At 39.2% G+C, this 13611-nt stretch overlaps 1 protein-coding gene across 1 annotated transcript; it reads left to right on the top strand.

The window, feature by feature from the left end:
* The first annotated feature begins 1157 nt into the window (after positions 1-1157).
* Positions 1158-13093, top strand: LOC6651078. The gene is made up of 4 exons (XM_047012125.1): positions 1158-1958; positions 3699-4357; positions 9141-9551; positions 9621-13093. Exons 1-4 carry the CDS (start codon positions 1880-1882, stop codon positions 12801-12803), a joined length of 4332 nt encoding a protein of 1443 aa, XP_046868081.1. The 5' UTR covers positions 1158-1879; the 3' UTR covers positions 12804-13093.
* The last annotated feature ends 518 nt before the right edge of the window (positions 13094-13611 follow it).

The following is a 13611-nucleotide window of genomic DNA, read 5'->3' as shown; positions in this document are numbered from 1 at the left end:
CTCTGCCTATTTTGATATTTTCGACATATAACTTTTGCTTGCTTTTGTTAGCCAACTTGACGAAGCTTTCTATTTTTGAGCTCTTCAATTGCTTCACCATCAATTGGAGAAGTGGTGTGAGGCGCGGTCTAAACAAAAGTTCATTCATGAATTTTGACAAACTGACGGCAAGAGAAAAAAAAACAAAAGCCATTAAGCTTTAATTGCCCAGAATTGGCTATATTTGGATCCAACATTTCTCTTAGGTTGACAGCAAGCAATTTTATTCTAAAGATTGAAATAAGTTAGATCAATACTACAAAGACAAATAGAGACAGTAATTCTTAAAAATAACTTTACTTTCTACATTTTTTTATTTATTATCCAAGCTATTAGACTGATGGGAAAATAAGTTTAGTAAATAATTGAAATTATGGTGAAATTATGTAAAAAGTATGAATCAAATGCATAAAAGTTATCAACCGATTTTTAATGGAGGACTAACATTGTATATGTAAACCTAAGGTTCCATTTATAGAATTTGCTATATTTATATTACTTTGACTAATTTGAATTATAAGAAATTGATTTTGTATCTCAATATATTTACTGATTTTTACTTGACTACATTTTGGGTTTCCGCTTAATTGACAATTCTTATACATTTGTAATTTTCTATTTTTAAATGCAACCTGTGAAGTGTAAAAGTCTATTAAATTTTCCCGCTCCAGTTTCGTTGATTTTCTTTTGTTCACATTTGCCTCGCAATTGTGGGCAACAGCTGTGTTTCTGTGTGGCTACATAAAAGCTTTCGTTAAGTTAGTTTGCAGGAGAGCAAGAAACACACTCAAAGCTTCATATGTATTAAATGCCATCCACATTTCTCTGCCAGTGGCAATATCCTTGAACAAAAGGATAGGCGCGTGCTTTTTAAGTTAGTACGCGACGTTTACCCATGGCATACAGACACGCCAGCGGTCGAGTTTAGTTTAGACAAATAAATCTAAAAAAAAATCCACACACACACACACACACACACTAACACATTCAGTACGACACGGACACGCGTACACACACAGTCACATGTATAAGAAGAAATTCACATTTATAGAAAGTTATAAGCAAATTTGTATATAATTAAAGCGCCAAGTGCTCATTGGCCTAGAAATCAAATCTAATAAGAAAATAAAATTTACAATTTAATTGAATCATGAAAATTGAACAAAGTAAATAAATGGAAAGCTAAAGAAAAGTGCAAGTGAAAAGTGCCTATAAGAAGCAGAAAATCAAACAGTCACACAAAAACACACACACACACACACACACATAAAGAAAACGTCATATGCCAGAGGCATTGACAGAAACAGGAGACAGTGTGGAAAAGCATTTTGTGTATCCTATTTCTGTAAGCGAACAAACGCGTGTCCATGCCCGTGCTGCTACCAGTGGTCGTATCCTTAGAAGCAGCAGCAGCAGTAGCAACAACAACAACAACAACAACAATAGCAATTACACCATGTAGTCGCCATAATGATAGATTTCAAAAATAAATTAACCAAATTATCGTATACAACGTGCCACAGCTAAAAAAGAAATCTAAAAATATATAAAACACCAAAGACAACGCCAACGACAACGACGCCAACTTGTCGAAGTCAAAAGTGGAAGTCAAATGTTGTTCAAGTGCCGCAACCAACTTTAAATTATGCATGCACATTGATTTTCTAAAGCTCGTCCCCGTTTTCGTTTACCGTTTGTTGCTGTTCATGTGGATGGTTCTTTTTGTTATCCTCATCGGCATATTATAAACCATCGTCATCGTCGACACCATCATCATAATCATCGACGCTAGCATCATCCAGAGCATCGTCAGCCTATTGGCAATTTCGTCTGTTGTCGCATGTTATCAGCGGAACTGACGCCGTCGTCGACGGTGTTGTTGAATGCAAGTTATCAGCCCTCGAACGGCCTAACAAAAGGTAACAAATACGCAAACACATACGCCAAACACACAAGTACTTGCCCAAAATACATATTACGTATACGCATGGTCTATCAGGCATATGTAAAATATTCCTTTCCCATCAGCATTTCCTTTTATTTACGTATATACAAGAAAATAGGCAAACATCGTTGATAATGGTAATGTCTATCGTTTGCCCAAGAATGGGAATACTTAAAAAGCAAGACTATAAATAAATAAATGATAAATATACATACATACATATAATAATACATATATGAACTCAAATAGGTTATAAAAGAAAATTTGCTACAAGCTGAATGACAACATCATTTACGCTATTCATTTACATTCTTTGACCTGACATTGCATATTAATATCTTCTTTGAATATTTTAATTATGAAATTCTACAGAAATGATTTCATACGTAGGCAAAAGGCAGAGATTGTATTCTGTGAGTTTCATAAAAAGCAGATGAAGAAAAACTACAAAGAATGTAATTAAATTTATGATACTTTAAATTTATTCAACAGTCGAATAAAAAGCAATTCCATTAATACATTTAAGCCAATATTGCAAGGTCTTTTCATCATTTTAAAATAAATTATTTGCTTCATTTGAGCAAGATTCATTTAAAGACTCTTCCTATTTAGTATTTACTTAATTAATTTTAATGGATTTTGTAATCAAATATATTTTGTTTATACAAATCATAAGCCTCAAACTATAGGCAAACAGGCTTGTCATTTGTTGAAGCACAAAAAGGGTCTTCACTTAATGCCTCGTTTATATAGTTCGATAAACAAAACTGAAGGCTCTTAACCATGTAATGGGGATCTCGACATGACACTTCCATTCAATATTTATCAATTAAAAAGTAATCAACAGCATTTACAACTCATTTGCTTTGACCTTATTAACACTCTGGCAAATTCATTAACACACCCACACACCCACACACACTTACACACACACACACAGAGAGCGAGAGTATGCTCAGCATCTGTCTCCATCTTTTATCCTCGTTCAGTAGCTCGCCCACTCTTCAGGCCAACCTAGGCTTTTAGCTGATGTTCTGCTGTGTCATTGTTGCTTTTAATCAGATTTCAATTATAATTGCATTTTACTGCACTAATGCCATTGGGCACCCAACAGACAGACCGAGCCGAGGGCCCATGCTACTTGGCCTCGGTGTTTAATGCAATTTATTACTCTGACAATGGCCAATGGGCCGATGGCGTTAAAATTTCCATTCAAATGTTAACTGGTAACTGGTACCGGAAATATAGTTATAAAATGTCAACAACAATGCCCAAGCACACATCCATACATATGTATGTATATAGCCAGTTTTTCAAACATTTCCGGTATGCAGGGCAAAAAAAAAGGAGTTAAGTTAGCCAACTTTTCTTTTTACGACTTGATGTCATGCATTGCATGCTCACACAGAGACACAGAATCGTGTGGGTGTGCACAGTTGTTCTAACACATACATATGCATATGCAACTATATAATTGCATTTTCTTCTATTTTTTTTTTGCACAAGTGAAAAAACCAATTTTGTTTTCAACATGCAATAAGGCAAAAAATTACTTTTTAATTATATAAATTATTTTCGTTAGTTTGCAAATTGAAAATTGGTTTAGAAAAAAATGGAAGCCTAAAGGAAATTCTATGAAATCACATTTTATTTTATACTTCAACTTGTAGATTAAAAATGTCAAAGGAACTGAATTTCTATTTCCTTTTTGCAGATGAAGTTTTCCTTTCAACGACAACATATGAAACGAGTAAGCCCCCAGGAGCTACAACAACAACCGAAGCAGCAGCAACTGGAACAACAGCAACAACAATGACCAAGCAATTGACAAGTACAACTGCAACAAATGCTGCATCTAGCATAACACAAGCTGGCAATTTGGCGCCCACAGTTGTATCGCCCACAAGTGGCACAAATCTTGAAGTAGGAACCGCACCCGGAACTGCAACGGGCACAGAGACTGCGGTGGGCGTTCTTGTAGGCGGAGTATCAGCTGTAACTGACAATACAACAAAAAGGACCACGACATCAGCAGACCAGCAGCAGCAACAACAATCAACTATAGCAACAACAACAACAACAACAACAACGGCAGCAACAACAACAACAACAAACACAAACGATGCCAGCGGCCGTTCAGCTGCCTTGGAACGTGCCTATGTTCATGATGTCTATGAGCATTGTGAAGAGCCAACGGGACCAGTGCGTCCACGCGTGGCTCAATTTCTTGGTAACTTAGAGCCCGGCTCAGTGGTCTGCGATGTCGGTTGCGGCAGTGGGCGTTATCTTACTCAATGCAATCCGGCCATTTGCACCATCGGTGTGGATCGTTGCTATCGACTGAGTAAAGTTGCCCATGAAAAGGGCGGTGAGGTGAGTTCAAGACAAATGACGGGGGCCAACAGTAATTGATGTGTGCTAATTGCCACCAGGTTGACATGTGTGCGTGTTCTACTGCATATCTTTGTGTATGTATGTATGTGTATGTGTGTGAATGAGTACATGTTTCTTCGAAATACCAACAGTAGAGTAATAAGTGGCAAGCCCCAACCACTTGGCTTTTAAACCCCACGTATTCATGCAATTGACCCATTTTCCTTTAGGTAAACGAGAACCTTTCTCCTGTGCCTGAGTAAAACATAAATTATGCTTATCATTTGGAAATTATTTGCACATGTTCTTTTTTCAGTTTTTGTGCTCTTTCCTTTTATTACTCCATAATTGCAATGTGCCAAATGGGACCCATAGAATAAAGCAATTTGAGAAAGAGAACAAATGCTAATTAACTGCATCTGCAGTTATGAAAATGTTCCATAATTGCATCATTTGTAGAAATTACATTCATTCTATTTGAAAAAGTCATAAAATTTCTATAAAATTGGGTCAAAACTTTTCAACTGCAAATAAGTATGTGTGGAAAATTGTTAAAATCAGTTGCAGTCTTAAGATACATACTGATACTGATAGATATTCCAATGAATAATTAAACCTACTTAATGACCCTTAGCGTTCTTTTTTTATTTTCATATATATTTCTATTTATAACTCTCCTCTCAGAGATTTCAAGCAGAATTTTGAAAGAATTTTGGTGTTATTTTTATACTCGCATTTGATGTGGTATCAAATGTATGACCTGACTCTTTTTGCAAATACTCTGTATATGTATTTCTAGAGCTCTAGTTCAAAGGCTTGCTGTAGTTGTTATTGTTGCTGTGGTGGTTCCAGGAAACCCATAGCATTTCCTTTCAATGAAAACAACAATAAATTGTTAACTCTCACCCACATACCCAGAGGAATGCCAAGCTGGTTATTTTTTGCTTCTCTCTTCACAATAATCTATTACAAACGCTGGTTGCGCTTATTTATGGTTCCATTTCCAGGCGAGTAATGCCATTTTCTTAGAAATGCATTCATTGTTTTGCGGCCCTTTTCTCTTTTGACCAGCCATCCTCAATGCTCTACTTCTTGAATGGGAACCCATTCTGCCTCACCGTCTGCCAGAGTTCCCAAGTAATCGACAACATGCATTCTTTGCATTTAAATTACATTTGCCGGCATTGCGTGGGATCGAGCTACCACTTTGCCATGTAATGACGAACAGGACGAGGACGAGGACGAGGACAACACCAGCAACAAAATGAACAGCGAGGCTGTTCAATGGCATTGCAAAATAATAGCCAGGGTTGCACCTTATATATTTATATATTGTGTATTATACTACATAAGAATTATAGTTGATTGTGGCTGGTTGCCGGTGTCAGAGTTACGTGCCTTCAGCCCTTTAAAGTACCAGCAATTTACTATAAATGGTTTAATTTATTTAATAACATGCCACATTATTGCGACATGACAGACTAAACGCAGCAATGTGCCTATGATTGCTGCTCGATAGTATTGTTATAGTCATTGAAGAAAGTCCTTGACATTTAAGAGTTAAGAACCGTTTCCATTCACAGGTGTTTCTAACAACACGAAACAACTCTTTAATATTGACGATATACAGGGGGATATCGAAAAATTAAATGACTTGCTTATGCTTATGCCCAAGAGTGTAACCAATTGTTCCAGAATTCGAAAAGTCAAATATACATATATAACTAATTCTTATTGAATTTGGTTAAAATGTGCAATAATAAGTAATAAGTAAGAGTATGTCGTTACCTTAGGAATGAATTAAATGGGTTTCTTCCATTTGAGTGTATTTTGTAGATAGAATTTTCACAGATTCTAGTAGTATTCAACTTTTTCTAACACCCACATATACATAAGTGAATAATTTAATAGTTTCTTCTAACATGTAGTAGAAGAATATACTTAGAATATAGCAGACACAAACTTTAAGGTCTTACATCAAAAAACTTGTCTCTCAAAGTCTTGCAAATGGTATTTGCAATTAGTTAACAAGTTTTCAAATAAATGCAATTGGGTCAAATTCTTTTGTGAATGAAATTGCCATACACAAAAAACTGAACTCGGCCGCCAAAAATTTTATGCATGCAAAAAATTTTCATATTTTGGCATAGAAAATTCTTTTAATATTGCCGTTGCTCCTGCCTCTAGCTAATGACGTGCCCCATATGGATAAATGTGAATGTTTGTATGTTCTATAGCACAGTTAAATAAACTCAAATGCAAACGTGACATGCAAGCCAAATGCAACTTTTTCCTTTTTGCATTCGCCAAACCAAAAAAAAAAAAAAAAGAAATGATAAAAACAAGGAGAAAAACTTTGGGTAAAACCAATTTAACTTTGACTTGCACTTGTTGGCCCGCAAGAACTTTGATTTCAGCAACTCGTGCATGGCCTGATTTTCAATAATTTTGTAAAGCAATAAACTACTAGCAACAGCAGTGAATGGGCGTGAAGAGTTTACAGACATTAAGCCACAAAATACAATCATAAATTCTGCAGAAACCAAAATGCTGCATGAAAAAAACAAAAAAAAAAGGAAAAGAAAACAAAAAGCATAAAGGAAGGCAGAACCAAAATGCGCATAAAAAGTACAAGATGCTCTTGACTCTGTTTGCCGAAAGGGAAACGCGGACGAAGAGTTATTTGGTTTGTGGCCCACTTTCGTTTCATTTTGGGTTTTTTTGGTGGCAGGTGAAAAAAATACCTGCAATTTCAGTTCCCAAGGAAGGAAGGAGAGAAACTTTTGAGGGGCATTTAAGCGCTATTTAAATAAGCCTCGAGCTTTCCTTCATCAAGTATAAGTACATATATTTTACTCCGAGAGCTTGGCCTCATTAGCAGCATAGACCATGGCGTATGCGTAACATGTTTCGCTTTTACCTGACACTTTCGCTTGTCCCTCTTTGGTGTTGTTATCTCTGCCCCTGCCACATTGAAACTTTGTCAACATAAATTTCAAAACAAAAACCATAATGTGTCCAACCCGTGTGACATTACACGTCCACTCACATCCACACATTCGCATCTACATTCACACTCACGCTCTCACGTGTGTTTGTGTGTGTGTGTGTGGGTGGGTAAAAAATGGTGACTGCTATAAATACAATTTGTATAGCGCATACAAAAACGAAAATAAAAAAATCCGCCAGCAGCATGTGCATTCAACGCTTGGTGGACATCAAAAGAACAAACTATGCAAAAGCATTTTCTATAGAGTACGAGTTGTGATGCCCAAGAAGCGAATAAAAACGATGCTGAATACGGATAATGTTTCAACGTGTCATATAAACTGCTGCCCCCATAAGTAGGCAACATATATTTAAACTGAAGTTGCATGCAATGCGAAAGATACCTAGAGAAGCTACTAAAAGATACTTATAGAGATAGTAAAATATTTTTAACTACTGTATAGGTAATGCATTCATATACATAAATATTGAATTCGATAAGTAATATAAGAAGCCATTAGAAGACATATAAGTATTAACTTAACCCAGATCTCTACACAGGCGTATTCAATGCTGAAATTTTCATTTTAAACTTTTAAATTGTCAATGGCATTCGACAGATAGATTAATTCATATTTTCCAAGGTATTTCTTTTATCAAAAAAGGATGCCATCCACATCTCTGCTTCAACCAGATGGCCGACCACCTGTCCAACATGCATTTCTCATTTTTTTTCATGTGGATTTTTCCTTTTTTCTGTTTTAAGAGGTCAAGGTCTAAAATTCTTTATTTTTTTCTTGTTTAGTTTGTTTAAACGCCTTGCATATGTTAAAGTAAACATAATTTATTGCAATTTAGTTGTTGTTTGGGTCATGTCCAATCAGTTATTGTATTATTTCTATGGGTATTCTATTTTTTCTGCTTATTTATTTTTCTTCCTTTTGCTCTCTAAGAGCTGTCAAATTAATTGACACTATCAGCTGTGGCCATGACATGGAAGTGAATATAAATGACGCACATGAATGTAAACATGGCATGAAAAAAGTACAGAAAAAAATGGAGAAAAAAGTAACCAACTCGTTCTCGCCACATGCAACGTTGGGCTAGGTCAATTTTTACAAAAAAAAAAAAAAGTAAAAAAAATAAATGCTTTTAAGGTGAAACCACAAGAGCTCGTACAAAAGTTTCCATCACCTTTGTGTGTGTGTGTGGCGGGGTGAGGCATGCAACTCAATGATAAATTGTCTGCCAAAGCATTATTTTCGCCATTTTTATACAATCCCATAATTAATTTTCATTTTTAAAGCGTTGGCACTTATAGTTTCTAAAGTATTTATAGCTTTTGATTAAAATCTATCAGAATCTATGCTGGTCAGGGTAAACCAAATATACAAAAACTTCACGAGGTTTTCATTTAGAAAATTAAAGCAATTGGCAAAATTAAATGCTCCTGTATATCAAACTAAATTTAAAGACGAAAAATAGAATTGCATAATAATTTAGTAATCAATTTTGAAAACCTCAAACCCCCTGGCCAACTTGAACTTGCAACTGACTGCAACTTGCATAGTTTCCATTGGCTTGACCCTAGGGAAAATAGACTTCCTCCATAGCTCGCTTGTTATACGGATTTTCTTTTGTGTACTTGTTCCTCCTTAGTTTTCTTTTTTGCTCAACCTAATTGGAAGAGCCGGGGGGGCCGTGTCAGACTTTTGTCTTTGCGCCTCTGCTCATGTACATTTATCTTATGTAAGCCCAGCTCATGTTTTTCTTTTTGCTCTGTGAAATCCCGCAGGTGGCGTTGTGCGACAATCTGGAGTTGCCTTTCCGCGATGATAGCTTCGATGCGGTGCTCTCGTTGGCTGTGGTGCACCATTTCGCCACCACCGAGCGTCGAGTGCGTGCCCTTAGGGAGCTGGCCAGAATATTGCGTATCGGTGGACGGGTAGTCATCACTGTATGGGCATTGGAGCAACGACATCGTCGGTTTGAGTCGCAGGATGTGCTCATACCATGGCAACCGCCAAAAAATCGCACTTTTACCTATTCCGATGAGGATGAAGAGGATGACTTTTTGCCACCTTATCATGCATATACGGAGGATTCAACGAATTCAAGTCGTTCAGCTGGTGATGGAGATAGTTCCAGTTTGAGTTCATCGTCGCCTGGTGAATCCTGCTATAGTTTTGTTCGGCGGGCAATACAAGTAAGATAAGACTAATAAGATAAACGTAAGTTTCTAACTAACACCAAAACTTTCAATTTATTTCGCTAGAAACTCGCTGGAGGACGTCGGCATGCATGGTTTCTAGACTCCTGGACTTCCAAGGACACCAAAAACGATAGCAGTCTAGATTATGAGGATGCCAAGGATCTACCCATCGAATTGCGGCGCCTAGAGGATTTCGAAGATTTTCATGATCCACCATTGTCGGCAGCGCTGAAATCACGCAGTCTGGGCAGTATTTTACAGCCGCCGCCGCGGCAAATTGTACGTTCCCGATCAAGTGTACCCAGTCTGGGAGGTCCTCTGCTGCCTGGAGAAAGTAAGGCCACAGCAGCCGCTGCACTTCTGCTGAATGCACCCGATGGACAGCTAAATGGACGTCATTCACCAACGACAACAGCCAGTGCCGGCAATACTCTAAGCCGGCGGCCAAAACTCATCAAGCAAAAGCAATCGCTTTGTGAAGATGATACTCACGTGACAGCCATGATGTCCTCTTCCTCTATAACGCCCGCCTTTCAAATGCTAAGTAGCTACAATAGTTCAAATGGAGGAGTCACTAGCAGTCTCTATACGCGTAGTGGATGCTATGCGTCCAACTTTCATCAGCATGCCTCCTCAGCGGCGACAGTGGCCCCACACCCAGTTCCAGCTGGAGCAAGTGCCAATCTGCGTAAGCAGAGTTCCCTCAATGAAGACCTGATGGCCTGCAATCGTCTGAGGGAAAAGGAGCGAGTCCGTAAACGCATCCAAAAGCAAACTTCCCTCAATGAAGCCTTTCTCTGCCGTTCGGCAATGTTCTCCAAACGGCTGCAGGTGATACGCGAAGGGTTAACGACAAAAATAAAGAGTTCGACTGGAAGTCTGGAACGGGTGACCAAGACAGGAATCAGCAAGCTAATGCAAAACATCAAAAATGTTCCCCAAGCTACGTGTACTCCTCTCCAGCCGCAGGCCCAAATGGACAAGATGTCCACCAACAATAATAATAGACAGATTGCTGTATCTCCGCATCAACTTCATCAACACCATCACCATCATCATCATCACTTGACGCACTTGGTTCCTTCTAATGCCGCCGCCTCAACAACTTCGTCTGCAACCTTAACGGGTCCCGTGAGCTACTGCAGCAGCAGCTTGGAATGCAGTTTGCCCAACGTCTGTCACTGTAGTCAATACCAGCAGGAATGCGCTGCCTGTGCCGACAGTGAACAGAGCCAGACCCGTCGTCATTCCCGTGAATCAGGATCCGATTCCTCAAAAGACAGCAGTCTGCAGTCGGACACCAGTATTGAATCCGAGGATAGTTTCGCTTCGGTCATTTTCATACCCAAACCGGAACAGCATCAACAGCAATTGAACTATCAGCAGCAACATCAAAACTCTAATTCCAGTTCGAGCAATTCGTCATCCAGCAATGGTCAAGCCAAAATGGGTGGAACTTCTACCAATACTGCTCACAGTCCCAGGCAGCCGCCCACAATGGGTATGACAACAGCAGCAGGAGCTGCGGGGACAACAACAATGATTCACTCTGTGCCAACTTCCCCACTGATAATGCCCTGTCCCCCGACTCCAGCCCACTCGCCTGCCGCTACTCAGGGCACAGTGACATCGCCACCCCAGACAATGGCAGCAGTAAGTGCCGCCATGGCAATTCTGACGCCTCCCACAAAGCCGGCCCGCTTTAACTTCGATGAGGCCCACATCAAGCAACAGAATCAACAGCAACTACAACAGCAGCAGCAGCAGCAGATACACAAGATAACACGCCAAACTATCAGAGATTTGCCTCCAATCCCCAAATTCAGGAAGCAACAATCTTTGCCTATGCAACGTCAAGCGTTTCCAATAATCAGAAGAGCATCGGGTTCGGGATCTTCCACGACAGCAGCATTGGGTAGCAAATTGCTTTCTCTAGAGCTATTCAATCCGGCCACCGATGACTTGGACAGTGATTCCAGTGAGCCCTCGTCGCCTGACTCAATAGATAGTGTGATTAGTGCTCCCCGATCGGCCCAGTTGGCATCTGGATCAGGAGAGAAAACGACCACGACTACGACAGCGTCAGCAGACGAAAACGATGATTTGGCATCGATGATAAGCCGCCAACAGGAGCAATACCATAAAGGTGAACTGCAAATCAACAATGCATCCATAGCCCAGGACAATGACGATGACATTATCCTGAATTCGGACAGTGCTCCGTTGTTGCCCGAAAGAAGGCAGAGTCGAGTGCAAGATTGTGCGGATTTCGCTGAGAAACTGTCGGCACAGTTGCAGCGGGAACTTGAGGATAAGTGCAATCGCAATGAGTGCCGCAGCCTGGACGGGATTGGGGATCTGACAGAGTATTTGGCATCATCAGCTTCCTCATCGGCGAAGAAGCGTTCAAATGGCGATCTGAGTTCCTTACGAGAGGAACTGCGGGAACGACGTCTAATGCTGGCCAATCTATCAACTCAACCCAGTCTACAGCAATCACCCATCTCCTCATCCACCTCGTCTCTATCGTCGCAGACGCGCAGCTTTACTATCCATGAAGAAGATGGCGAAGAGGAGGAGGGAGTCGAGGAGGAAGACGAAAATGAGCCTAGTTTTTCGCTGGGCATCTATGAGCATTGCAAAATTTCTAAATTCAACTACAAACGTAATCGTCATTATCAACTCAATCCGGAGACGGCTTATCTGCTCCAGGACGATGGCGACAGCGACGTTAGAGACGAAGAAGAGGAGGAAGAAGATGAGGTGACTGGCCTGGTTGGTCCCATACCCGAAGAAGAAGAAGATGCCGAAGCTCTGGAAGCTCGCGGTGGTGACCAATTAGGTGAGGGCATGCTTGAATATGGCCAACGACAGGTAAGACGGACAATTGGTGCCATCAAACAGGCCACGCCCTCCACCACCACCACCGCCACCGCCAGCACCCCAACAACAACAGCCGTCTCCCCCTCTACGGGAGGGAATCCAACACAAACGATGATGCAGCAGCGCCAACAGCCACCCACATCCACTGACTCGCTTGAGCATTCGAATAGCTCTACCAACTCACTGGACAGTCCTTCCCAAGGTGGTGCCAGCACTCATCATCGCTACTATCATGTCTTTCGCGAGGGTGAGCTGGACGCCCTAATTAACCATCATGTGTCCAGTCTGCACATTGTTAGCTCCTATTACGAGCGAGCCAGCTGGTGTGTGGTGGCCGAAAAGGTTCAAGTGTGGACCATCTAAAAGAAAAGAAACCAAAAAAGAAAAATAAAACACCCAAACCCCCAACTCAACCCCCAAAGGAATTGTTAAATTTTAGTCTCATATAAGTAGGGGAATATTCCCCCTCAAATAAATTAAATAATTAAAATAAATTCAAGAAATTCAATTTCAAGAGATAAACTCACATTTAGACATAAGACTCAATCGAATAGTAAACAACGCAAACTAAATTATACAAATTATGCTATTAACTTACAAATGTAAACTGATCTAATGACAACGATTTTTGGTTTCTCTATTTTCCTCATCATACCTATATATATTTACATAAATACATACAAATTTATATTGTTACATATATTATTTAAAAAAGAAAAGAATCAAACGTCCACCTGCAACTTGATATACAAAGAAAATCCCCAAGATAATCTATAAAAATTAAATAATAAAATGGCAATATCATATCTAGAAATATTCCGAAAGCTATATAACTAAATATAAATATCAATAACTGCATTTAAAGAAATATTCAAAAAAAAAAAAAAGAGGAAATAATCAAAACAAAAACACAGTTACATGCATAAATTTATTTTAAAAAAATATATATATATATATATATTTAGGGACTCTTCTTAAATTTGTTTCTGTTTTTGCTCACAAATTTATGATCAAAGATTCGTTTTTCACTTATCCCAAAAATGGCCAATAATTCCACAATTGTTAAATTTAAGTCTATGCCTAACAAAAGAAAATCACACGTTTTGTCAGTTATTTCGAAAATAACGCAAACATTATTAATAAAACTGGGTAAATATGAAAGAAAACTATA

Source organism: Drosophila willistoni, chromosome 3R (assembly GCF_018902025.1).
Source record: "Drosophila willistoni isolate 14030-0811.24 chromosome 3R, UCI_dwil_1.1, whole genome shotgun sequence".
Classification (NCBI taxonomy): domain Eukaryota; kingdom Metazoa; phylum Arthropoda; class Insecta; order Diptera; family Drosophilidae; genus Drosophila; species Drosophila willistoni.
This window is presented reverse-complemented; position numbering and strand designations above follow the sequence as displayed.

Coding starts and splice junctions, on each gene's coding strand:
- LOC6651078 (XM_047012125.1), top strand. CDS start 1,880: ATGTTATCAGCGGAACTGACGCCGTCGTCGACGGTGTTGTTGAATGCA. Junction 1,959..3,698: donor CTCGAACGGCCTAACAAAAG/GTAACAAATACG, acceptor TCCTTTTTGCAG/ATGAAGTTTTCCTTTCAACG. Junction 4,358..9,140: donor CCCATGAAAAGGGCGGTGAG/GTGAGTTCAAGA, acceptor GAAATCCCGCAG/GTGGCGTTGTGCGACAATCT.